Source organism: Triticum aestivum, chromosome 7D, assembly GCF_018294505.1.
Source record: "Triticum aestivum cultivar Chinese Spring chromosome 7D, IWGSC CS RefSeq v2.1, whole genome shotgun sequence".
Taxonomy (NCBI): domain Eukaryota; kingdom Viridiplantae; phylum Streptophyta; class Magnoliopsida; order Poales; family Poaceae; genus Triticum; species Triticum aestivum.
In genome coordinates this window covers 545,537,746-545,564,534 of record NC_057814.1, presented here as the reverse complement: position 1 = coordinate 545,564,534, position 26,789 = coordinate 545,537,746, and the positions used below count along the sequence as shown (strand labels likewise).

The 26,789-nt window shown below is 47.2% G+C and overlaps 2 protein-coding genes across 2 annotated transcripts; both read right to left on the bottom strand.

The window, feature by feature from the left end:
- Positions 1-8,344: 8,344 nt before the first annotated feature.
- On the bottom strand, positions 8,345-9,483 carry LOC123170410 (uncharacterized). Its single transcript, XM_044588272.1, has one exon. The coding sequence runs from the start codon at positions 9,324-9,326 to the stop codon at positions 8,466-8,468; it is 861 nt and encodes a 286-aa protein (XP_044444207.1). The 5' UTR covers positions 9,327-9,483; the 3' UTR covers positions 8,345-8,465.
- A 1,535-nt stretch (positions 9,484-11,018) lies between these two features.
- On the bottom strand, positions 11,019-16,291 carry LOC123168584 (adagio-like protein 1). The gene is made up of 2 exons (XM_044586474.1): positions 15,727-16,291; positions 11,019-13,049 (listed from the first exon to the last, which is right to left on the bottom strand). The coding sequence occupies exons 1-2, from the start codon at positions 16,035-16,037 to the stop codon at positions 11,438-11,440; spliced, it is 1,923 nt and encodes a 640-aa protein (XP_044442409.1). The 5' UTR covers positions 16,038-16,291; the 3' UTR covers positions 11,019-11,437.
- Between the last annotated feature and the right edge of the window lie 10,498 nt (positions 16,292-26,789).

Sequence of the window (26,789 nt, the reverse complement as noted above, 5' to 3'; positions counted from 1 at the left end):
GTTGTGACAATATGTGGACTATCCCTAATTATGCCTATATATGTGTGGACTAGATCAAATTATGCCTATGTATGATCAAATTGCACTGTAGTTGTTTTTATCTGCAGGGATCAGAAAAGAAATAGCTTGACAGCAGAATGGATGGGAAATATTTCCGAGAGCAACGCTCGGAAAACAATATACTACCGAGAGCTCCTCTCGGAAACATGGTCGTCTGGGACACTACTGTTGTGCCACAACTTTTCCGAGAGCAGCTCTCGGAAAAGAAGGCGAGCATTGCCGAGACTAGCTCTCGGCAAAGCTATGTAAAGTGTCAGCCCCCATGTGGGCCACGCTGTCGTACTGGTCAGAAGGATTGCCGAGAGCAGCTCTCGGTAAAGATACCGTCATTTTTTTTCAAAAATATTTAGCAAGTTATTTAAAACTTTTATTGATAAATGTGACCAGTGGGACCACATGTCAGTTAGAAAGAACACACAAAAAAATACTCCCTCCGTACCAAAATTCTTGTCTTAGATTTGTCTAAATACAGATATATCAAGTCACGTTTTAGTATTAGATACACCCGTATCTAGACAAATTTAAGACAAGAATTTTGGGACGGAGGGAGTAGGATGTTGCATATGCTTTGCTGAGAGTGACACTCGGCAAAGTACGCAGTAACTGACGGAGCCGTCAGTTGCGGACGGGCATGCCACGTGGCTCCTCTTTGCCGTGAGCGGCTCTCGGCGTGTGCAACTTTGCCGTGCGGTGCCTCTTTGCCGTGAGGCAGTGACGGCAAAGATGGCAGTTTGCCGTGACGATGGGTTTGCCGAGAGTGACAGTCGGCAAAGCTAGAGCATTTCACCCGGCGTACATCAAAATTCCAGCAGTGAGTGTACGCTATGGTCAAATCCAGGTGGCCGGTAGAGCTATATATATACACCAGCCTCTCACAGCCCATCAGCACCGGCATACCCACCCATGCACCGCCGCGCTATATTTGCCAACTAGGCCGGCAATGGCCGCCGGCCTGGGCAGTCTTCCGCTCCCTGAAGCTAGCGACCAGCATGCATACTCCCCCAGCATATACACAGCCTCTACGGCTATATAATACCGCCATTGTTGCGCTCCTAAGATCCATCCAACCACAACAAGTCCCATCCACCACACCTGCTACTCACACACAAATCAATCAGTTTCCGGCTAGCTAGGTTGGAGTTCAATGGAGGGAGGTGGCCTCAGCAAGGCGGGCTCGCCGGAGGACAGCGCTGCGAGGCGGGCTCGGGAGTCTCACCTGTTCTGCATCTGCAAGAGGGGCTTCACCACCGCCCAGGCGCTCGGCGGGCACATGAACGTCCACCGCCGCCGCGAGGCCGAGGAACCGCCGGCTGCAGGCGCTCAAGTCGACAGTGGCCGCGCCGGTGGCGGTGGATCGCAGAAGGCAGGTACCGGGGTCAACGTCGACAAGGTGGACTTGGAGCTGAGGCTCTGGTTTTAGCCTCTGATCATCCGTTCGTCATTTCGGTTTACCAGCGACTCATATCTACAAGTTGATGCCTTAGTAATTCCTCGTGAATTCCCTAAACTCCTCCTTTATTTTCCGTGTAAATATGTGTGTGGACATACGTGGTCAACGTAGTGTACATAGTGTAGAAAGGTATACCAGCTCTGTACATATAGATGTGCTTCACCTCTGTAAATATGTGTGTGGAAATACGTGGTTGGAAAGGTATACCAGCTCTCTACATATATAGCTGAAGAATTTCTGGAGAGGAACGCTATTGATGCTTGTACAAATTAATATGTGAGATTTATTATATGATTCCTAAATGCAGCATTGTGATTCACCGCATCAGGTATATCCAGCTCTCTTGCTGGATCACCACCCCTAAGAGAGAAGAAAACCACCCTCAAAAAAAAGAGAGAGAGAGAAGAAAACCCATTCTGGTTGCGAAACAATAACAAATTACACGTCTCCACAACACGCAGATGCTCAAAAGATAGGGCTTAAAGAGGACGTTTGTTTTCTGCTTCTGTATGATAAGCAAACCAAACCTTCGTAGTACGTGCAAGGTATACTGCTCCTGGAGTTTTTCTTATGGAATATTTTGCAGGCCAGGTGCTAGCTATCTTGCTTCTTGCAAGAGGATTTTTTTTTAGTTGTTATATGCTTCACTTAGGACTACTATAAGAATCCTACAGAGAACTACCGTTTTTTTTCTGATAAAAGCTTTTATAAATTCTTGCGCATGTGCAACTCTTTAGGATGATGTATATGTACAAGCACAAAAATATTCCACCTCGGGTCGGATATGCATATATAACCCACATGTACAAACACACAAAATGAGAAAAAATCTGATAAAAGTTTTAGTTACAAAAGGATCGAACAAGAAAAGACGCACTCCTAGTGCCACCAGAAGGATGTTGAGCAAATCAGCACAGAGGGTCTACCACAACAAGCGAGCGTTTCACTACAGAGGCGACTGTCAAAGCGATTGGCAAACAACCACAGGGTCTAAGGTTTCTTCGTTCGGGGGGCGTCTGATCTTTGGCTGCGGTGGCGGTTGTTGTAGCGTGGTCCTCCCTGAGGACTGGATTGGTGTTCTCTCCTCGGCCTGTGATTATGTGCTTGTAGGAGGTGTGGAGTATGGCAACCCCGGCTAGGAGGCAGGAAAGAGAGATGGCAACAAGGGACCAATCTTGCGCCAGGTGAGATCATCTCTATCGATCCCCTATAATTCAAGAGTGGCCTTTTCTTAAAATTTGCTTCCCTATTTGGCCTAAAATAAAACTTTCTTCCCTATTTGACATCTAAAGTAATTTTCATTCCTTATATGACACTTCCGTCCATTTTAAGCACTAACGGGATTAAGTGTGACATGAAAGGACCATTTTGCCCCTAGTGCATTTTGTAACTATCTTGGATGTAGTTAAAAATCAATCAGTTCACCCATGTTTTAGGGATGTTGAACAGATGCTGTGCATGTATATGTATACTTTAATATTTTGTTTCTTTCTTTTTGCGATGAAATATTTTGTTTCTTAGATAAACTGGTACGTGCGCCTAAAAGCCATACAATACATCTATGATTACTTTTTTTTGCGGATAAATACAGTGCCATATAAATACTTTCCGGCAAGATGCATGTGCTTTTGGACGAGACGTAGCTTGTAATACAGTCGAGTACTTTCCGGGGAGATGCAGTACGAGCTAGCCGTGGCTGATTACTTTCCGGCCGCCAATCGGGAGACTCGCGTACAAGTACATAAGCAGCTGGATCGATTTGCACTAGAATGCACTTGCACGTACTAAGTACAAGTCGCCGACTAGTAGATCGATGGCACAACTCGAGACACAGACACGCGAGAACAGGGGACGCCGCCAGATTGCCACGGGAGCGTGTCGCTCTCATTAATCTCTTCATTGCCTTTCTCTCACGGTATACAAGTTATCACATATATATACTAGCAGTATATAACTAGCTTATATATGATTTAGTTGTATGTGACTGTGTAATTCTATACTTTGCAACGTGTAATCAAATCCAGGACAAAGCGCTAATTGGAGGATTTAGTGGTATGTGACTATGTGTAATACTGTGCTTTAGAACATGTTGAACTAATCAAAATATGGTACTGTACTGATCATAGATGTGCTAGTACAAATTCTATGGATGTTTTGTACGGCTTTTACACACACAGACCAGATTACCTAAGACAAAATAGTGGAGCATACATATACATGTGCAGCATCCTTTAAACATCCCTAAAACATGGGTGAACTGATTGCTCTTTTACTTCACCTTGGACAGTTAGTGCACTAGGGGCAAAATAGTCCTTTCATCTCACAGTTAACGCCATTAGTGCCTAAAATGGACAAAAGTGTCATATAAGGAACAAAAATTACTTTACGTGTCAAATAAGGAAGAAATTTTATTTTGGGCCAAATAAGGAAGCAAATTTTAAGAAAGGGCCAAATAAGGAATTCTCTCATAATTCAAAGGAGCAAACGACAGTATATCTGCTCCTCTAAAACAATGTCGTTTCTAACCAAATTCCCAAACTTAACTCATCAAAAAAATGAACACAATTTCGGTGCAAATTTCATCCAAACAACTTCATCAACTTGATTCGAACACGATTCAACCAGTTGCATAAACTATTTTACATAAATTAAACAAAAATTAAATTAGATTGCATAAAAACTAAAAAATCTACTCGCTATCACTCTCATTCATCAACCTCTCCCGGTCCGATTCGGTCATGGCCTCCTCGCCCGCTCTACCGCCGCTACCACCCAGCCATCGGAGCAGGAGCCTGCGCTGGAGCAAAGGTCGATGGCCTTCGTCACCATGGACTTGTACATCTCGTACAACCGGCGCACCTCCTCGGCATGCTCCAGGTATGGACGGTGGAACTGCGCCATGTACGCCTCGCCGGCTTGTTATGCCTCGAGGCGCTTGCAGGCCTCCAAGTCTTCCCGCATCTCACGTGCAGTGGCCACCAAGGGGTTGACGGGCGCCAACTGCCGCAGACCATCGGGGAAGTTGCGTTGGGCATTGGCGCCTTGAAGGCGCACCAAATTATGTCGTATTCCTGTGCCTCCTGCACCGTCAAGTGGAAAGATCAAATGCAAATATTCTCATGTGTTTCACGGTTGGTGATCTCCGCGAACCACATCCCCCACCACGAATGTCGCATGTCAAGGTATTTCCCATGTAGCGGCGATGACGCTGGGAGGTTGGGAAAGCGGGAAGCACCACCGTGGGAGGAGGAAGTGTCATCACGACCATGGGCTTGGGACGGCTCGTGGCAGTATTGATCCGCGCTGCGGATCGGCAGTGGCTGGACCCGGCCATTTTGGCGGCGGCAGAGTGGATGGAGGCGTGTCGGCAGGGATTGTGCCGCAGCGGAATGGAAGAGGAGGGGAAGTGTGGTGTGGGGAATTTTTACTCCACGGGTGGGCGGTCTCCGCGGAGTAAATATCCTCCACTAACAGTTTTAAGGGTTCAACTAAGTGCAGTTTAGAGGTGAAAAAGTGAATTTACCCTCCTCTAACGAATTATAAGGGATCGATTAGAAATGCTCCCAGGCAAAATAACCAGACAAATCAATTAGTCTCTTGGCTCGACTTCTGGGTCCGGTTTTGATTGAAAATGAGACAACTGGGCTGATCTTCGAGGATCCAGAGAAGGGTCACCCTAGATCCTAGAAATGGGCAGCGGTGGGTTACATGTTCTCACCGCACCCTCATAACATTTGTGCCCTCGAAAGGGCTATGCAAGGGCTTGGGGCATGCACCGTGATGCGAAGTTCTAGGACATAGGCGACAATATCTTCGTGCTAAGGTTTGGCAGCAAAGGAGATTGGAACCATGCACTTCAGAACGGGCCATGTCAATCTTAGTGTTGAAGAACTATGATCGAAATACATGGTCCTCAGAGATGATCCTTGAAACTATTGAGGCATGGGTCCACTGGATAAGAGAACCGAGGCCATGACAATTTTATTTTCCTGTTTTGAAGTTGAATTTAATTTTTGAATCAGCCAATTCAATTTGGATAATTATAAAAATTCAGAGATATCAAATATATAATAGTTGGAGCCCGGGAAAAGTATTTCCAGCCCAAATATTAACTGAAATACATATAATAATTTTATGGACCCTACTTTGACCAATATAGATATTTTCGTAAATTTAAATTAGGTTTCTAAATTATTTGCAAAATGTTTTTGAACTCCAAATAAATAACTAAATAACAATCAAAGTATTTCCAACCTCTTAATTTAAATAAGCAAATAATAGTAAGTTTTTTATCCAATTTTTTGCTTTAAATATTTTAATGATCCAAATTAAAATCCAAAACGAATAATTGGGAAGTGCTCTTATTCCTTGTCAATTTAAATATTCAATTAAAATCTTCAAATCCTACTCAAATTAGTTAAACTCAAGAAACACAAACATGTTTTAATTAAATCTATTTGGGATGTTACAACTAGTTATTCAACCACCCTACAAAATATTTACTCCACAATGGAGGCCCGGACGTGGGTAAATTCCCCGTGCGACCTCCAATCTGTTACTTGCAGCCACACTAGGTATCCTACTGATGGTACTAATGGAAATCTGCACCGTCCGGCTCCGCCTCGGTTTTAGGTGTGCCGGAGATGTTGGCGTCCTACGTGGTGGCAGTGGCCCTGGCTCCCGCAAAACCCCCTCTAGTTTGTATCTGGTTTGCGAGAAAACGGACACTCGGACGCGTCCGTGAACAAATATAGATCCGCGTTCGATGGCAAAGTGTGTCCGAACAGCCTGATACGGATGTTTGCGGGCTGTGTTGGAGAAAGCTCCTATACGCTGCTCATTGCAGCAAACAGTCGACCTTCCACACAGGGAATGAAACACAAACTGGCCCATGCAAAATTGCAAAAGGTGTGTTGTTGCAAGGAACTCGCGACGTGAAACACTTCTAAGCGTGCTGCTAGCCACTAAACATTATACCTGGTGGTGACAAATGAAAAAGGCGAACGTTTAAAATAACAATGAGTAGCGGAATATTTATTGTAGCACGCTATTTACTATACCATGTACTGTGGTGTATTGTGTATAGATTTTTGAATTATTTGAACACATTTCGGAAAACTAAAATATTTTTTTAAAATATGAACAAAATTTGAAATTCCAAAATAGTTTTTGAAAAGCACGAACCTTAATAATTTCGAACAATTTTTTTATAAAATGTAAACATTTTTCTAAAGAAAAAAGAACAAAATTTCTAAACCTGAAGTTTTCTAAAATTCCGAACATTTCTGAATTTGTTTTTGAAAATTGGAACGTATTTTGAAAAGTGATTTTTTTTAAATAATTAACATTTATTAAAAAAGTTAACAAAAACTTCTAACTCTGAACATTTTTGTCGTTTTTGAACAAATTTTGAAGATTTGAACATTTTTTGAAAACAAAGAACAATTTTAGTAATTCTGATCATTTTTATAAAATGCGAATAATTTTTCTGAAATTCCTAAACTGTTTTGTGAAGAAGGGAACACTTTTCAAATTCAGATCATTTTTTTGAAATTTGGACCTTTTTGAAATTTTTGAATTTATAAAAAATAAAAAGGTAAATAGAAATAAAAAATGAGAGAAAGAAAGAAAGAAATGAGAGAAAGAAAGAAAGAAATGAGAAAATTTCTAAAAAGAAAAAAAATGAGTGGATCGATCAAACTGCACGAGGTTGTTGCATCCCGGGCAGTGGCGGAGCTATGTGCAAGCCTGGGGTGCTGTGGCCCCCCCAACTTTGGACCAAACTATGAAGATTTTTTTTTTTTTGAGGAAAGGACTTAGATGATTTTTTTTTAGCAGTTTACACCCTCAAACAGCCATGATTTAGCCTCGGCCCCCCAGCAGTTCCTACCTAGCTCCGCCAGTGATCCCGGGTCGCCTGTCTCAAGCGAAACGAGAGGTGGTGGAGGTGCTGTTTGCGCCTTTAGGTTTCTCGAGTCGAGATTTGTGGCCTACTGGTATACATTAGGAGTTGTACTATTTTGAGTCAAGTATGTACTTTCATTTGAGCTGAAGTGCAATTTTGTACTCTCACGCTCAAAGTTTGGTCTAACCATTTTGCCATAATTATTGAAAACATCCTTCTATAACGAAAAGGAGGGTAAATTCGCCGTTTCCACATTGATCAATGCGCACAACCATTTTATGTGTGCACATTCATGTGTTCTCATTTCTTTCCCCTGCATCCGTCGAGCCAATTTCCTGTAAATTTGTTAGCCTGAAAAGACATGTCATTCACAATTGGAACGAGAGAGTTTATACTCCATTTTTACATACATGTGTACCGTGAGATTCTTAGGTCCATCTGAACCTATGTACAACAGAACATTATGCTAACAGCCAAATTTCGGTGTGATTTTTTTTCGCATGAGGAAACAGCCAACATCACAAGTTGGAGGATGACACACTTGCGAAGCCAGCATTGCAGCGTTGGGTTCAGTCAACTCCAAGGATGAAAATCAGTCCAATTTTATAGAGTAAATTGCTGCTCATTACCAAATTTGCACTGGTAATGAAACCCACAGGCATCACCTCTGTTCCAAATGCTGCGAAGGCTTCTCCTCAGCCATCTCCAACAATTCTTAGAGTGCAGTATCGCACTCACACAGAATATTTTCTTACGGAGAATTGAATCCTAGCTAGAGCCCTAAATCTCCTGACCTTTTCGGGCTTGTATACCATGGTTTGCTGCACATATACTACGTGTTTATAAGTTTAATTAAATCGTTTGAAGTCCAAGCGTAGCGAAGTTCTGAATATTTTCTTGAGAATTGGAATTGCAATTAAGTTGGAAAGTTGGAATACAGCATACACAAGAACCCGATCAAATTGCTCTTCTCAAAGTTTGTATTCTGCAGATTTCAGCAGATTCTGTAAGACCATCACACGCTTACAGAGGAGCAACTGTTGTGATGGATCAACTGCCCATGGGAAACTGCCTCGTGACCGAAAACGTCTTCTTGACCATGGAGCTGGCGCACCTCGCCAGGCTCCTCTCCCTCAGGATGGGGTGCATCTTCCTCTGCCTCTGCTTGAGCATCTCCGGCGACTCCACGACCTGCACCCTGCGCTGCCGCTTCGCGTCCGATGCTTGCTGGTACCTCTCATGGAGTTTGCGCTTTGCGGCCTCCATTGCCTTCGCGTCTGGATCGGCCGAGACATTGACATGCTGACCGACGGTGACCTCCTTGGGCTTCGCCATGTTGATGCCGCCGACGAGATCGGACGCCTTGCTGCTGATCTCCACCGTCTTCTTCTTCTTCGCGTCAAGATCGGCCGAGGCATGCTGCTGATCGTGACCGGCGATCTCGATGGAGGAAGGCCGCTCCGTCGTCGTTGCGCAGACACGCTGCTGCTCGACGGTCTCCTTGGGCTGAGGCGCGTTGAAGTTGTCCGGCTCTCCGGCGAAGTCGTGCAGGGCGGACGCCCTCCACCCGCTCATGATGCCTCTGGCGAGGGCGCGGACCCGCTCGGACTCGTGCTTCCACAGCGCACGGACGGCCTTGGCGAGGTCCGTGGTGGCGAGCACCTTCGGCGTCACGAGAGTCAACCGCAGCGTCTCGAGGGACTCTGCCATCAAGCCGTCGAGAACCCCGCAGAGCTTCTCCGCCTTGCCGTCGTCGGCGGTGTTGCAGAGCCCTTCAAAGATGTCGCCCCTGGCGCGCCGGAGCTCGTCGCGGCACATGTCAGGGTCGGCGGTCTCGATGGCCGCGTCGACGGAGTCGAAGGCGCCGAAGAAGCGCTTCCACCGGCGGAGCGGGCTCATCTGCGCGGCCATGGCAGCGGATCGGGGGAGGAAGAAAGCGATCGCGTACAACGAGGTCCTCGAAGATCAAGTTTATATAGATCTTCCGGTGAGGCGGTGAGCAAACCGAGTGCCATTCCAGATCAGTCGGAGGCGAGCCGAGCAGCAGTCGGAAGCGCGTTGAGCGTTGCGCGCGCGCCACGAAAACATCTTCGACCGGCAATCGGTTTGCATGTGCCGCACCTCGTGTACGTAACTGCAGTCTACATATTCCAACACGCACCAGCGGCAGCAAGCGTTACCCGCATCCATGGCCACCATGTCGCGAGCTGCCGCAGCTGAAGCCGCCATTGGCGCCATGATGGACGACCACGCCGCCGGCTCCCGCAAGAGACGGCGCATCGGGAGCACCGACGACTACGAGCTGACGCGCGTGCTCGGGGCGGGCGGCTTCGGCGTCGTCGTCAAGGCGCGTCACCGCGCCACCGGAGAGGACGTCGCCCTCAAGTTCCTGGTCTGCTCACCCGACGGCGGCGGCGGCAAGAGGAGGCGCCACCGTGCACACGCGGTCCACCGCGACCTGCTGCGCGAGGCGTGCTACCTCGCGGCGTGCCGCGGTCACCCCTCGGTCGTCGGCTTGCACGGCATCGCGCGGGACCCCCGCACCGGTCAGTGCAGCCTCGTCCTGGAGCACGTCGGCCCGAGCCTCGCCCACGTCCTGCGAGCTCGCCACCGGCCGTTCACCGAGGAGGAGACGCGCCGCGTCATGCGGCAGCTCCTGAGCGGCGCCGGGAGGATGCACGAGCGCGGCATCGTCCACCGGGACATCAAGCCCGGGAACGTCCTCGTCGGCGGCGAGGGCCTGGTGAAGATATGCGACCTCGGGCTGGCCGTGTCCATGGCGGGCGCGCCGCCGCCGCGCGGCCGGGCCGGCACCCGCTGGTACATGGCTCCGGAGATCCTCCTGGGGAGGCCGGACTACGACGAGCTCGTGGACACCTGGTCGCTCGGCTGCGTCATGGCGGAGCTGCTCGCCGGCGAACCACTGTTCCCGGGACAGAATGCGGTCGACCAACTCTTCCGAATCTTCCGCGTGCTCGGCGACGCGTGTGTAGGATTCACGCACACGCACACGCCGCTCGCCGCCGCGGGGCAGATGCCGCCGACACGCCGAGGCGACAGCCGGCTGCGAGAGCTGTTCCCGGAGGAGCGCCTGTCGCGCGATGGATTCGAGGTTTTAGACGGGCTCCTCAGGTGCGACCCCAGCGAGCGCCTGCCGGCGGCCGTGGCGCTCCAGTGCCCTTGGTTCACTGGCACCGCCGACTTCCCTGCTGCGTAGGATGCGTGCTCTACCGCCATTCTACATCATCACTTCGGAGTCCATTTCTAGTCCTCTGATGATATGTTTTGAATGTAATTTAGTCAGTAATGGAATTGTACCAAACTTGCTGTAATGGAATTGTAGATCTCCCTCTCTGCAACTAAACGAGTTAGACAGCAATTTCCCTGTTACACAGAAGTAATGCAATCTTGGAAGTGTCAAAATGTTACAGAAATGGCGTTTAGAACATGACAGTTCAGCATTGTTACACACAAAACGAACTGTACATTATTTGTGTACAACAAGAGGAAAACAGACAAAGTTAACACACACACACACAACTAAAAGCTTACCTGAGAGGAAAACTTGCTACAGCCTGTTACATGTCTAACAAAAAAAGAGGATTGATCCAAGACCATCCATACATATCATAACTATCACGGTTTCACAGAATACAAGAGAGGGTTCATCTGTACAGAGTAGTCCTTTTTTTAACCTAACAGAATGGATGTCAGAATAGTCTGAGAATACATAAAACTGATACTCATTCCATGAGAGTAGCTTATGAATTATACTTATCTGGTAAAAGACCAAACAAACAGCAACAAGAGAGAAAACATATCACTACGCATTAGCTAAATAAAGCGAGCAACCCCAGTTTAAGAGGTTTAATCTTTACTCGAGACCCAACCATATCTCACTTCCAAGCAAATACATCCATTCAGTGCTCTGGCCCGGTGGTGAAGACAATCAAGCTTAACGCCACTTGAAAGGTCTAATTTGTTTTCATGGAAGCTTTGGTTGAAAGACCTTTATATAGACTTCAAACAGAGTTACTACTAGCCAGAGAGAGCTCATGTACTTCGGTGAGCATCCACTCTTCTCCAGTTTGTCCTCCAAGCACTATCGCTTTTGTACCTCCAACGACACAGGTACTGTGGCCCCACGCAAACCGCGGAGGTCGCCCGGGAACATTAAGTATCCTCCACGTAGGTTTCTCTTCAGTCGGATCCAAGAGATACAGCTGTGACGCCGAGTGGAGGCCTGCCACTGATCCACCAAATATCAACACTCTTCCCCCTGGCAAACTCACAGCAACATGATCAAGACGAGGAGGTGGACCAGCTCCAGCCGGATTTCCCGCCCCAGGCATTCCACTCCCGGTTAGGCACCGCCAACAGGGCTCTTCTTCGCTTAGGTCCATTGTGAACACATCACTAGATCGTAGTCGGAGAGGACCACTCTTAGCAAGACCGCCGAACATCAGAATTTTCCTACCATCATACACAGACATTGAGTGGCCCAATCTAGAAGGTGGTGTCCAAGATGCAGGTACTTCCCTCCATACAGGTTTGTCCATGCTCACATCAAGAAGAAACGTATCACTGAGTAGTACACCCGAGTCTGCACAGCCACCAGAAACCACCAACTTATTCCCATCCAAAGTGCAGGAGCTGTGCCATGAACGCGGAACCGGCGGTGCAACACCAGGGATCTCCCGCCAAGTTGGGTGTTTCGCATCCAAATCCAACATGAATACATCATTAAGAAGGCCCTGCCTTCCACATCCCCCGAACACAACTAACCAAGATCCATTTAGGCACGATAGTGTATGGCCCCAGCGGCCCGGAGGAGCTGAGCTTACATTGACATGTCTCCACTCCGGATTGCTAGCATTCAAATCCAACACAAACGTGTCATTCATCGGTTGCATGTTAACACCTTCCCCGCCAAAGAGAACGACACGATTCCCTACAGCACAAGCACTGAAGTTGCATCGAGATGGCTCCACTGCACCTCCAACAGTCAATTTCCTCCAGGCAACAGCTTCCAGGGTGGTTAGTTCTCTGGCCAGCCGACCCCAGCCCAATCTTTTCGCAGCAGGCACTGTCTCAAGAGCTCGAGTAGTCTCACTACCCCATGCATTACGGCAAACCATTCTCCAAAGATCTTCATTTTTTGTTAAGTCATACAACCGTCGACATACAGAGCTCACAGATGCGACATCTCTTGGAGACAACCTTGACAAAATACTCTGGCAAAGTACTTCATCAGTTAGCTGGAAGAGACTGGAATACTCCCGGCAGAAGTTGTCCTGCTCCAGTCCGGTGGTTATGGGCCGGAAGAAGTTATCCGGAGCAAACCGTGTAGATCTCACAGGTTCCCTTGTAACTGAGCCAGGTACTGGTCCCAAATCAACATTAGCATTGGTGAAGAACTGAATGCCCATATAATGGGTGATGATATCATCATCTCCATATATAGGAGTCAGATGCAACCTATTCATCAATGGAAATCCGTCTTTTCTGAAATTCAACAAATCACCACGGAACTGAGTACCGTTGTCTACACATCTCTGAATCCCAGAAACTACTGCATCATCAACCAAGGGGTGCCTTCTCTGAGCAAATGGTCCTCTGCATTGCAGAAACCGGCTGAAAGAGGGACAAACAGCAGTGTATAAGAACATCAAGGATAGTAAGTTCAACAGTAAACTACTGCGCACAAAGCTACATCATGGACAGCTAAAAAAGGAGAAATGGTTCAAGAAAAGAGCAGCACTTGCATACAGGATATATTTTGTTGCCATTAATTACAAAATGCCATTTCCAAATTTAATTAGCATGCAAGAATCTATATATCCCAGGAATGCCATGTAGTATCATAAGGACCCCTTGGTGGTAGGGTCCTGTTTTCTCAGGAGTTTTCATCGGCATTCCCTTAATTATCATGTGTGTTTTGAGGTTCATAATGATGTAGAATGCCAGCCAAAGACAGCAAACGACTTTAACAAATTCAATGTTCATGGTCAAGATGCACAACAGTTGTACGGCAGAACATTGTAGACCATGTTTTCACAAATTCAATTTACTATTTATGTTGTAGCAAACATCCCTTGGGACCTTGGAATATGCTTCAGTAAATAATGACTATTATTTATTTCCTAGGACAAAGGTCTACAGGCTGACGTAATTGTGATATCAATAGTAGTAGGTATATAAGTGCTAGACTGCCAATATAGCACAAGATAATCAATGGAGTACAGTCTACTATAGGTCCACAAAGTTTGCATGAGTTATCACATAGACTATTGAACTTGGAAATTGCACATTTAGATCTCCAAATTCGTACATGCAAGGCAAGCAGGCTTTATGATTATGAGAGAACAGATATTGAGCACTGCTCTCTTCAGGTAGTGGGGTCAGTGTCTGTAAAGAGGAGGGGGGGATCTATACAGGCATGCTGTCGATATCGAATAAATAATTGTCATCTGCCCAGCAAGATTGGCACATATTTTGATACAAACAGAAAACTACTTAAGATTACATGTATGGCGAAGCATGATAACTGAGCAGGCGTACTCCACCCATTCGTTTTCTATCAGAAACTCAAAATATTAAGCCTTCCAAACTTTGGAAAACAGTTGTTCCATCACATAAATCAGTTGCACTAAATTTGTTGTCCAAGTTACTGTCACCATCATAGTAATATACTATTGGCCTTATTTTTTCTTATGATGTAGTATACAGATATCTATGGGTCCCTCCGTAACAAAATATTACAAGATAATCATATGTGAGGTCATTCTAAAGAGCAGATGGTACTTAAGAGAACTTCAGAATATTACTATTACTATTTCTGCAAGAGCAGAATTGGTCACAACTCACAATTTATCACTTATCCAAGTATACCTTAGATCCTTCAGCTACAGATATTACTATTTTTGTGTTCTTCCTTTAGTGTTATGCGCCTATGGCTCATTTTTTTTATTAAGGCTACATACCTTAAAAGTTCCATTCCACAACCTGCTCTAGCTCTACAGGTATCATTATTTTCCATGATACTATTGGAAAGTGCAAAATAACATTGTCAACTGTCAGATCATCAAACACCTGGGATTCTGGCATACTTAACATGACAGACAAAATTTGATTAGAATACTACTTTTAACTGAGCAGGTTCACTCCCATTCTGTCATAGAGATCATGAAAAATATATGCTCAAACCTCAAAGGATACTACATACAACCTTGTTGCCTTAAAAAATGATTAAAAGTACTTACAAACATGCTTCTGTTTTTCATTACTTATGTAGTATCATGCCAAAAGGAGTTATAACTGACACAAAAAATACCCATTTCGAGGCATCACTATTTTGAGTTATGCACTTATGGCTCATCTTTCATTAAGGCCAACTACCTTAAAGTCTCTTTTCACAAACTGCTCTAACTCTACAGGTATAATTTCCATGATTCATTGAAGAGTGCAAAATAGCATAGTATGATCATATCATCAAACACCTGGGGGATTCCGGCAGACTGGACATGACAAACAAATTTTGATTGAAAATACTTCTTTAACTGATCAGGTCCACCCCTTTCTGTTCTAGTCTTCTAGAGACTGTCATGACAAATATTTGTTCATTTTCATGTGAAGTTGCAAAGTTCCAACAACTATGTTTGCTCAAAGGATACTACATCAGACATGATTACCTTAAAACAAAAAAAAAGATTAAACTACATACAAACATGCTTTTGTTTGTCAAACGAGAGTTCAAACAACATGGTCCAAAAACTAGCATATCAGGCCAAGATGTTGTTCAGCAGCTCCAATATAGAGTAAATAAAGCCTCAAGATATGGTCCAAACTCAACAATTTAAGGTAGGAAAACTTCTCCTGGGACTGATGATGCAAGACATCATGGCAGTTTTTGGTGCTAAGTTACTAAGTTCAATCTATTTGGTGCACACAAATAATCGGAAGTCCTACGAGCATTTGTAGCGACTGTTAACAGAAAGCAAACAATGCTGCTGGAGAGTACTCACAGCCAAATAAGCACAAACAGGCACAGGGAATCCTACAAAACCCACGTCACAGCTTGATATTTGGTCCAAAGAAGATGCGTGTTAACAAGTAGAGTGTAAACCGAAGGATTCCCCAATCTAAGCCACATTTCTATTGCTACAAGTCACCACTATCAAAGCTCAGGACGTAACAAACCAAACAAACAAAAATTAAGTTCTGGTCGATCCTGAGTGGCATCGATTCCAACAATACATGCACGAATCGAACCGAAGGGAAGCAAAAGTAGGAGGACGGACGGGGGACGAACCAGTTCCTGCCGAGCACCTCCTCGGCGCGGTACCCGGTGGCCTCCTCGAAGCCGCGGTTGACGTAGATGATGGGGCAGTCGGGCTCGAGCGCGTCCGTGACGACCAGCCCGTACGGCCCCGCCCCACGGAGCATCCCCTCGATGGCGAACGTGAACATCCCGCCGACCCCGTCGCCGCCTCCTAATCCCCCGCCCTCGCTCCCGCTCCCGCTCCCTCCAGCTTCCCCAAGCACCATCTCCCCTCCCTCCTCCTCCATCTCGTCCCCGCTCCCCGCGCTGCCGCCGCCGTCGGACTCGCTGTCCCACTCCATGGCGCGTGGCAGCCGAAAACCCTAGGTCCGGATCCGGGCTCCCCCGCCGCCGCGGCTCATCCCATGGCCGCCCGCGCTCGTGGAGGGTGGGCGCGCGGATTGGGGATCGGTGGCTGGGGGGCTGGGTGAAGGTGGAAGAGGTTTTGGGCTGGAGGGAATGGTGGGCTGGGGCTGGGGCTCGGGTTGCTTCTGCCTCGCTGTCGGGGGCGTGGGGGAGGAGAAAGAGGGGAGACGAACGAGTGGACGGGGAAAGGGCGGCGTGCGCAGCACAGTGGCGTGAGCCCAGCCTCGTCGACGTCGTCGTCCACTGGCGCCCCGTCCCGCTCGGTGGACGGGCCTGTGCCGTCGGATGGGATCTGCGGGGCGCGTGGACGGACTGGATCGGCTGTTTCTCGAAATGTCGAGGCGTGCACGCGCGAAGCACACGGGACCAGGGCGACCAGCTGCGCGCCCCCGGAGTGGCGTGGTCGGTTTGGTTCCCCTCGGCCTCTCGGTAGCACGCCGCAAACACTACACCCGCTTTACAAATGAGTTGAATTTCAGCTCAATTCGTCATATTCCAGGATTTGTTTGAAACTTCTAGGGGTGGTTTTCGGGTTGGGGGTGTCAGGAGCCCCAAAGGCATGGGCCTAGGAGCACTCTCTCCTCCGTTCCGTCGCTACCCATGTACCGAATGTTGTGCACGGTGATGTACAAGGTCGAAACTCAGACCATGAAAACCCCCGCAACTGGTTCCTCTCCTAGTGCCGCCCCGTTACCCTCTTCTGCCGCCTCCTTTTCTTCCTTCCGCCGTACCAGGCCTTGATTTTCCATCGCCGCCATCGTAATCCGGGGAAGTCAAGGCGTCGCCATATCCCAATCATACAAGCGCGCTTGTAGGATCAGCAGGGGCTCATTAGCATTCTAGCAACAATGGCCTGCACCACTGGCCTCATCACCGACATCGTCACACTGAGGTCAACTAAGGCATCTTCTTCCTTTCCCGCCTTCCTCCTTCATCTCATTCTCCTACCATCTGGTGTCGGGTGGCCTCATCACTTTGCCTCACATCACCACCTTGGAGGCTAGGTTGGCCCTCCTCCTGCCTCCTCATCCTCTTCTTTCTCCTTCCTCCTCTTAGATCTCTCCTCCCTTGCGGTCTAATACGGCAACAAAGGAATTTCGTTCAGAGTATACCTACCGATAGTTTGGTAAGTAGATAGTTTGATTTAAATGTCATGCCAAAAAAATTTGCGAAAAGAATTCAAATCTATTATAAAATTTTATCAGAAGTACAAAAGCACTCCAAACATTATAAAAATTACATTAAGGTCCCTGGACCACCAAACGACTACTACTGCCGCCATAATGACGTGTCATTGTCGCCACTCCCATACCATAGCCGACCTAACTTTGTCGATAGCAGCCAGAAAGTCTTTGTACATGTGCCCCTAAGGAACAGTGCCCCAAAGTCGCAATCATTGTCGTTGAACCCTTGAATCAATCTAAAGAATTTGACATCAAATCTCGTCGTCGCGTACACATGATGAGAAATCCTAACCTCGCCACCCCGAAGAGCTAGCAGGAATCTACACCGAGCTTCGTCTAGTCCGTCCCACCGGACAAACTTGAGGAGGATCAATACCCGGAAGATTAACTCAAAGAAGAAGCATCGTCATCCATCCGAGTGCCGCCCTCCGAGGACTAAAACCCTAACCATCTACCGGCCAGAGTCGAGGCAACAGGGTTTTTCTCTCACCACCGGCCACCGGAGCGGTGGGAGAGCTGAATCCACGGGCTCGCTAGCTGAGATCGAGGGGAGGAAGGCTTTACCCTAGTCGCTTTGCGAGAGGGGATGGAAAGTCTCTTCATAATGTCGGCGTGCCAACTTAAATCATATGCAAAGATTGTTTGATTGCTAAAAGAGAAAATACATAAATCTTCCAAAAAAAAGTTACTAATAGTCAACTTAAATAAACATGAAATACTATGAATGAATCCTTACAAACAAAATTCCATGTAATGCAACCCTACAAACCAAAATCAAAGAGGTGACACAAAAGAAAGAAAAGAGTCCTAATAAAAATCCTTTGGAATTTGGAGACCCTAAGAAAGTGATAATAGATAGTACTCTACAAGATTGTTTGGTTTATGAGCACGTGATGGCCTGCTGTCCCCTCTTGCTTACAAAACAAAGTATCAAAAGAGGTTAGCACGTATAACCTGTTAGAGCAAAGTGTTACGCTGAGGGAAACCTAACACGTTTTTGTATCACCAAACGGCAGTTTTCTCATCTGAGTCCATCTCGCAGCAATAACACGTTGCCTTGCAAAAGAGAAAGTGGTGAGAAGCTGATGTGATGTGAGAAACTATACCAGCCAACTTGAAAACAAACAGCAACTTAATAGCAACAGTTGTGATGGCAAATAACTTTGACGTGAGCCGGTAACCAGATGCATAAAGCTCATGTCCACACCTTCTCGTTCACTCCTCTCCTCCACTGTCAAAAAGAAAGTAAGAAAAAAAACTCAACCCAGAACAAGGCAACATGTCCAACACCACCTTCAAGTGGATGGGTACGTGAGAAACCCTAACCTAGCTGCCTTGAGAAGCTTTTTTTTAAAGGAGGATAACCCTGGCCTCTGCATCAGGATGATGTCTGCAACCATATATTATTAAAAGAGCAAAATCCAGCGGCCGAACACCATCGACCCAGAAAAAAAGCGAAAAACAAACCCGAGGCCATATACCTCGCGACAGTAACTCCCCCAGATAACCACTAACCCTATGATACAAGACACATCATAAACGAAAAATACACAGCTCCTAAGCTACCCCTTCGAGAAGGAATCGTCGCACGTGCACGGATGATGGCGAGTCCACCACAATGGTTGAACTTCGGATTCTCATCCCCAAAGCAAAAGCTTCAATCCACCACCTTCAGCAAGGACACAAAGCAGGCACGCGACGACATAGCCCGATCAGAAATCTTGTGTTTCCACCGGAGTGCATAAGCTCGTCGTTGAAGCTGTCTGTACCATCCGGCTTTATCCATCCACTGACGCTTCGATAGCTGGATACCTTTGGAGGAGACAACGGAAGACAAAGATGTCCCATACCGCCTGCCTCCCGCTATTCTCGCACCACCTTCGATCCAACAACAACACACTAAACTTGACACCTCCTCCAGAGCCGCCGTGCATCACCTGCCGGTAGGAGGCATGACTTGACGTCTCCGTATAAAACGTCGTGCATAGCTGTTGGGGAACGTAGTAATTTTAAAAAAATTCCTACGCACACGCAAGATCATGGTGATGCATAGCAACGAGAGGGGAGAGTATTGTCCACGTACCCTCGTAGACCGTAAGCGGAAGCGTTATGACAACACGATTGATGTAGTCGTACGTCTTCACGATCGACCGATCCTAGCACCAAAGGTATGGCACCTCCGCGATCTGCACACGTTCGGCTCGGTGACGTCCCATGAACTCACGATCCAGTAGAGTGTCGGGGAAGATCTTCGTCAGCACGGCGGCGTGATGACGGTAATGATGAAGCTACCGGCGCAGGGCTTCGCCTAAGCACTACGACGATATGACCGAGGTGGATTATGGTGGAGGGGGGCACCGCACACGGCTAAAAGATCAATGATCAACTTGTGTGTCTATGGGGTGCCCCCTCCCCCGTATATAAAGGAGTGGAGGAGGGGGAGGGGGCCGGCCTCCTAGGCGCCCCCCAAGGGGAGTCCTACTCCCACCAGGAGTAGGATTCTCCCCCCCTTCCCTAGTTGGATTAGGAGAGAAGGAAGGGGAAGGAAGGAGGAAGGAAAGGGAGGCCGGCCCCCCTCCCAGTTCGGATTGGGCTTGGGGGGGGCGCCCCCTCCTTTGCTCCCTTCTCCTCTGTGACGCCCCCGATTCAATCGTACACTAATCATACACGCAAACATGTACGATCAAGATTAGGGACTCACGGGAAGATATCACAACACAACTCTAAAAATAAAATAAGTCATACAAGCATCATAATACAAGCCAGGGGCCTCGAGGGCTCGAATACAAGTGCTCGATCATAGACGAGTCAGCGGAAGCAACAATATCTGAGTACAGACATAAGTTAAATAAGTTTGCCTTAAGAAGGCTAGCACAAACTGGGATACAGATCGAAAGAGGCGCAGGCCTCCTGCCTGGGATCCTCCTAATACTCCTGGTCGTCGTCAGCGGCCTGAACGTAGTAGTAGGCACCTCCGGTGTAGTAGGAGTCGTCATCGACGGTGGCGTCTAGCTCCTGGGCTCCATAATCTGGTTGCGACAACCAGGAAGAAAGGAAAGGGGGAAAAGGGGGGAGAAAAGCAACCGTGAGTACTCATCCAAAGTACTCGCAAGCAAGGATCTACACTACATATGCATGGGTATCTGTGTAAAGGGGCAATATCGGTGGACTGAACTGCAGAAAGCCAAAATAAGAGGGGGATAGCTAATCCTATTGAAGACTATGCTTCTGGCAGCCTCCATCTTGCAGCATGTAGAAGAGAGTAGATGGTAAGTTCACCAAGTAGCATCGTATATCATACTCCTACCCGGCGATCCTCTCCTTGTTGCCCTGTTAGAGAGCGATCACCGGGTTGTATCTGGCACTTGGAAGGGTGTGTTTTATTAAGTATCCGGTTCTAGTTGTCATAAGGTCAAGGTACAACTCCAAGTCGTCCTGTTACCGAAGATCACGGCTACTCGAATAGATAAACTTTCCTGCAGGGGTGCACCACATAACCCAACACGCTCGATCCCATTTGGCCGGACACACTTTCCTGGGTCATGCCCGGCCTCGGAAGATCAACACGTCGCAGCCCCACCTAGGCACAACAGAGAGGCCAGCACGCCGGTCTAAATCCTATGGCACAGGGGTCTGGGCCCATCGCCCATTGCACACCTGCATGTTGCGTGGGTGGCCGGAAGCAGACCTAGCCTAGCAGGCGTTCCAGTCCAATCCGGCGCGTGCCGCTCGTCGCTGACATCACGAAGGCTTCGACTGATACCACGACGCCGAGTGCCCATAACTGTTCCCGCGTAGTTGGTTAGTGCGTATAGGCCAGTGGCCAGACTCAGATTAAATACCAAGATCTCGTTAAGCGTGTTATTATGAAGTAACCGCGAATGCCGACCAGGGCCAGGCCCACCTCTCTCCTAGGCGGTCTCAACCTGCCCTGTCGCTCCGCCACAAAGATCCACCCAGAGGGCCGTCGGGACAAAGGTCCTTTCAGCCCCCAATCCGTGAATCACTCGCGGGTGCTCCACGAGCCGACCCGACTTTAATCACCACATGTATCATGTATAAAGTATATAGTATATACCCGTGATCACCTCCCGAGTGATCATGGCCCGATAGTATAGCATAGCAGACGGACAAGAATGTAGGGCCACAGGTGGAATACTAGCATCCTATACTAAGCATGTATGATTGCAGGTAAAGGTAACAACAGTAGTGGCAAAGACAGGCTATGCAGCAGAATAGGATTAACGAAAAGCAGTAACATGCTACACTACTCTAATGCAAGCAGTATAGAGAAGAATAGGCGATATCTGGTGATCAAGGGGGGGGCTTGCCTGGAAGCTCAGCCGAGAAGGAGGGGTCGTCAACACCGTAGTCGTACTGGGTAGCAGCGGCGTCGGTCTCGGTGTCTAGCGAGAGAAGAGGAGGAAGAAACAATAAATATAATGCAAACATATGCATGACGATGCATGACATGATAACGAGCGGTGCTAGATGTGCCCTAACGCGGTAGGAGGTGATACCGGCGAAGGGGGGAAACATCTGGGGAAGTATCCCCGGTGTTTCGCGTTTTCGGACAAATGAACCGGAGGGGGAAAGTTGCGTGTTCGCTATGCTAGGGATGTGTGGCGGACGAATGGGCTGCATATCCAGATTCGCATCGTCGTTCTGAGCAACTTTTATGTACAAAGTTTTTCCATCCGAGCTACGGTTTATTTTATATTAACTTTCAAAGTTTTTAAATCATTTTCTAATTATTAATTATTAATTAAATTCGAAAATAGTATTATTGCATCAGCATGACGTCAGCATGATGTCATCAGTCAACAGAGGTGTTGACTGGTCAAGCTGACGTGTGGGTCCTATATGTCATAGGCTTAGGTTAACTAAATTGGTTTAGTTAATTAAATAGGTGATTAGGTTAACTAATTATGCTTAAATTAAGTTAATTAATTATTAATTTTAATTATGTTTTTATCTTTTTTTTAAACGTTCTGGAGGCAAGGCCCCATTTGTCATTGGGCCAGGGGGTTTAGCGGGCGCCGGGTGTAGCGGGCAAACGGGCGCGAGCGCCTGGAGCGGGCGCAGCCCGGCTGGGCAGACCCGGGGCTTCGCGGTGTGCCGATGGGTGGGCGAGGCCGCCAGGCGCGACCGGGGCGGCCGGTACGCGTGCGGGTGCCAGGAACTGGCGGGAGGGGCGGCGTCCAGGCGAAGGCCACGACGCAGAGGGGCGGAGGGCGGCGGTTAGCGGCGGGCGCGGCGGCAATAGGCAGCGGGCGGAGCGGGAGGCAACAGCGAGGTGGGCGCGCGCTGGGCGGCAGCGGGTCGCGGCCAAGGGGGTCAGCAGCGGGAGCAAGGGCGCGGTGGGGAAACGGTGGGCGCAGCCGGCGTGGCCGAAGGGGCACACGCGCGCGCGGGAGCAATGCTCCGGGCGTGGCGATGGCAAGCGTGGTCGCGGGCGATGTCGAGCAGTGCGTGGGTGAGGAATAGAGGGGAGAGGAGGAGCGGGAGGTGCTCACGGCGGCCGTAGGGAATGGGCAGTGGGGCTCGGGGTGGTCGACGGGGATGACGACAATGCAGAGGAGGAGGTGACGAGGGCGTCTGGCGAGGAGGAGGGCGGCGACGCAGCTCCGAGCGGCGGGGATCGCCGGCGGCGTCGGCGCGGTCCAATGCGGTTCGTTCCCTTCTCCCGATCCAGATCTGGATCAGGGGGGAGAGAGCGACGTGGGGGGGAGTGGGGTGAGTGGTGCGTTGGGGGGGGGGTTAGGGTTACGGGGGTACATGGGGTTAAGGGAGTGAGGGGGGCCGACCTGGGCCGGTTGGTTCGACGGCCAGTTGGGTCGTTCGGCCCAGTTGGCCAGGGGGGTTTCCTCTTTCTTTTTTTCTTTTTTTATTTTCTTTTTGGTCCTTTTTCCTTTTATTTATTTTCCCTTTTCTGTTTTCTCTTATTTTCTAAATATTTTAGTTTTGGTAAAATACAAAAGTTGTACCTAATTTAGTATATTTAATTATGTCGAACATTTTAGTTATAGCGTTTGAAAACTTTTGATGTTTGTCTTTATTTTAAATTTGAATTTGAATCGTTTTTGAAGCATCGCGAGATTAACAACAGTAACCGAGGTGACGTGGCATCATTAGCGTGATATTACTGTAGCCTAATTATCTGGGCGTCACAATTCTCCTCCACTACAAGAAATCTCGTCCCGAGATTTAAGAGGGGAGTAAGGGGGGAAAAGGTCTAGTTACGAAATTCTAACGGATCTCCTCGGCCTTGGTTGCTCTTCTCGAAGAGGTCGATCCATTACATTGACGTCTTCATTTCTCTGCTTCAGGTCACCATGGTGAAGTCGTCCTTTTCTTTGGAAACTCCAACGTACTTACGAATAGGTAAGGGGTAGCTCGGCTACGACAGAATGCTTAGGAGGGAATCAATCTGGGTTACCCCATGAATGGGCGTAATATTATCTCTCGAGTTGAACATATAGAATACATCAAGAGTAAGGTACGAAGATACACTAAGAGGTTCCAAGCGGATAGATAGTTGCTCGAAGTCTGAACCAGAGTGAGAAAAGGGTTCAGAGCAGCGAGAGGAAGTATTGCATCTGATACCAGAATAGAGCACTAGGATGGTGGCCCGTGAATTAAATATGAAGCCAAGCGTGAGGAATAACCATTAGAAACAGGGTTGCACAGGAGAGTCAGGTTTTGATCCTGTGGAACTATGGGTTATGGGCCCACAATGTGGGTTAAAAGCAGGAAGGGTGGCGACGTCTTGCACGATCATGTAAGCAAGGCATGTTAGAGGATAGTCTGTCGGTTATGTCGGCAACAACATCGGTACCAAGGGCGAGGGACGAAGAGAACCATCTTCCTGCTTGTTGAATGAGGCGGACCAATAGGCAAAGTTCTCGTCCATCGGTGGTTACCGGAATGTCATCAACAATAGTAACAGGGTCTTGCTGACAGAATTGTACACCGAGGTGTTTACATAAGCAGTGAATCTTTACTGCTTAGATTATATAGATCACAAGAAAGGTCAAACAAACCAATGAAAAGGAAAATGTGATCATCAGGTTAAACAGAACAATGGAAAGGGAAATGCGTTTAAACACATATTCCAGGGGTATATCTTTCCCAAGGACAAGCAGAGCATGATATCCATGACATGATAGAAAGCAGAAAACCATTTAGGTAAGGGGAGAGAAATTTCATGACATTACCCATACAGCGGTGTTTGGATAATTGAGCAGGAAACATTTAGCATTGGGCTTCAAATGTTCTTGTTGAAAATCGGAGTATCATAGACGTGCTTCAAGATAGCATTGATATGGTCATCAGGTGAGGATCAGACTTTGGAAACACAATGGATCCATCAGGAACAACTTATAGAATAAGTCTTACAATTTCCTCACTGAAGAATGACTAACCTTGCCAAAAAGGAAATTATAACAATAGGTCCTCCGGCCAGGTGTGCTAGGCATGACATCATCTTACCGGGTCATACAAAGACCAATGTTATAACTCTTGGAAATATGTTCCAACCATCATATCTGACCGAGATTCAGATCTGATTAGTGTCAGGATACCTCAGAGTCAGGATGCCTGAGAAGAGAAAGGTGCGACACAAATTGTCGAGATGACATTGTAAGATTCTCGGGGAAATGAACTATGGAAGCGAGTTCCAAAACAAGAGTTCACCAGTATCCAAGGAGAGGAAGAGGATGTGGCTGATGGACTCGACGACAATTTATCGGGATTAACAAAAGATGGATTTCCACAATTATGTGAACAAGGAGATAACAATTGTCAGATCAAATGATATAATGATGTATGTTCGAGGAAAACATCCACAATTAAACATTGGTTGACAGGTGCACCCGAAATATGGCTGGGTCGCACAAACAATGTCAGAATGGTGACTTAATGAACAAAAGAATTAGAATGAAACTATCGATCATTCACTTCAAAGCATTAGGGTTGCTAGAAGTTTTGAATTCACACCTTAAAGTTCAATTGCCAGTATTCCAATTAAAATCAACACGGGGACCAAGAAATGAATGGAGATGGCGAGAAGTAATACTATAACAAGAATACTTAAGAGGTGGGGCATTCCCATGACATTCTCGACATAACAGATGGTAATACTCCAAGGTAGAACACAACATAAGCTGGATGGCAAGGAACCCAAGGTGTAATACAAAACACGAACAAGTTTGTGTTGGAGGGAAGGCAAGGATGTTATCGATGGTAACTCAAATTACCAAGGAACAAGGGTGGTACTTATCATCATGAATTCGATTGGTATTCTGGAAGGATTCAAAATGTTGATGATGACCACGACAAATTTTGTCGAGAGATTTCATGAGGATGTAATCGATCAGCGATGACATCAAGTCAAAGGAATGATGAAGCAAGAGGTCAATGGAAGCACAGGTACGACACAAACTTGAAATCAAGCTTGCTGTTCAAGGTGAAATGATATGACAAGGAAAATCGACGTAAGCTTAGCTCATCGTCAAAAATTGTGCTCCGGGAAGGACCAGGTAGCACGGTTAAAATTTAGCATGATAATGATATAACAATCAGGCTAGGGATGACTTGAAGGATTATTAAACTCATAAGCAACAAAGATTACTTAGAGTTATCGAACCAAAGTGCTGAATCGGTTCACTTACCGATGTTCTTGAGCGACTAACAACTCAGAACCCATGAAAAATTCGAACAAGTGAGAAATAATAGCTGATGAAGGCTCATTAGATGCGACACAGTTCTTAGATATTCTCGAGATTCCAGAGTGTAATACTTGATGGTAGATCAAAGTAAAGGTTGGGCTGGGGTATTGATCCGTGGAAGACAAATGTTTAAACTCTGCCCGAGAAATGGGAACAAAGAAGAACAGCATGGTCGAAACCATAACTACAAGGGGTCCAATTTAATGACACCGAAAGAATTACTCAAATGAGTAAATATTTGGCAAGAAGCTTCCATGATAAGTTCCACATCGGGTCCATGGGCATGAACACAGAGTTCAAGGTCAACTCCCACTTCTCCAATGCATACCCTTTAATTCACTCCTCATTTTCGACGAAGTCGTAGTGTTGAGATTTTATCTGGCATAACACCAGTAGAGTATGACCCGTAGAAGTTTCCGGGTTCACACAGATTATGGAAGGCATAGATTCAACCCATCGGGGTACCTAAGGAACATATACCATAATCTTCTGGAGTAATTAACACAAGCTCGGAAGTAGAGCATGGTTGAGGAAGCAGAGGATACAGCTTACCAAAGGCATTATGTATCCGAGGAAAGGCTCACAAGGTTATTGAATATGAAGGACGATGTCGGATAAAACTCATAAAAGGATCCGGTGGTCCACGAGGGACCTGATGTGAGCAACGGTACTCAACCAGAAGAAGAAAGAATGCAAGGAGATCAGATTATAGCAACAACTAACTAATTCAAAGCTCAAATGTAATGGAACTACGATTCCTAAATAAGGGGATCAG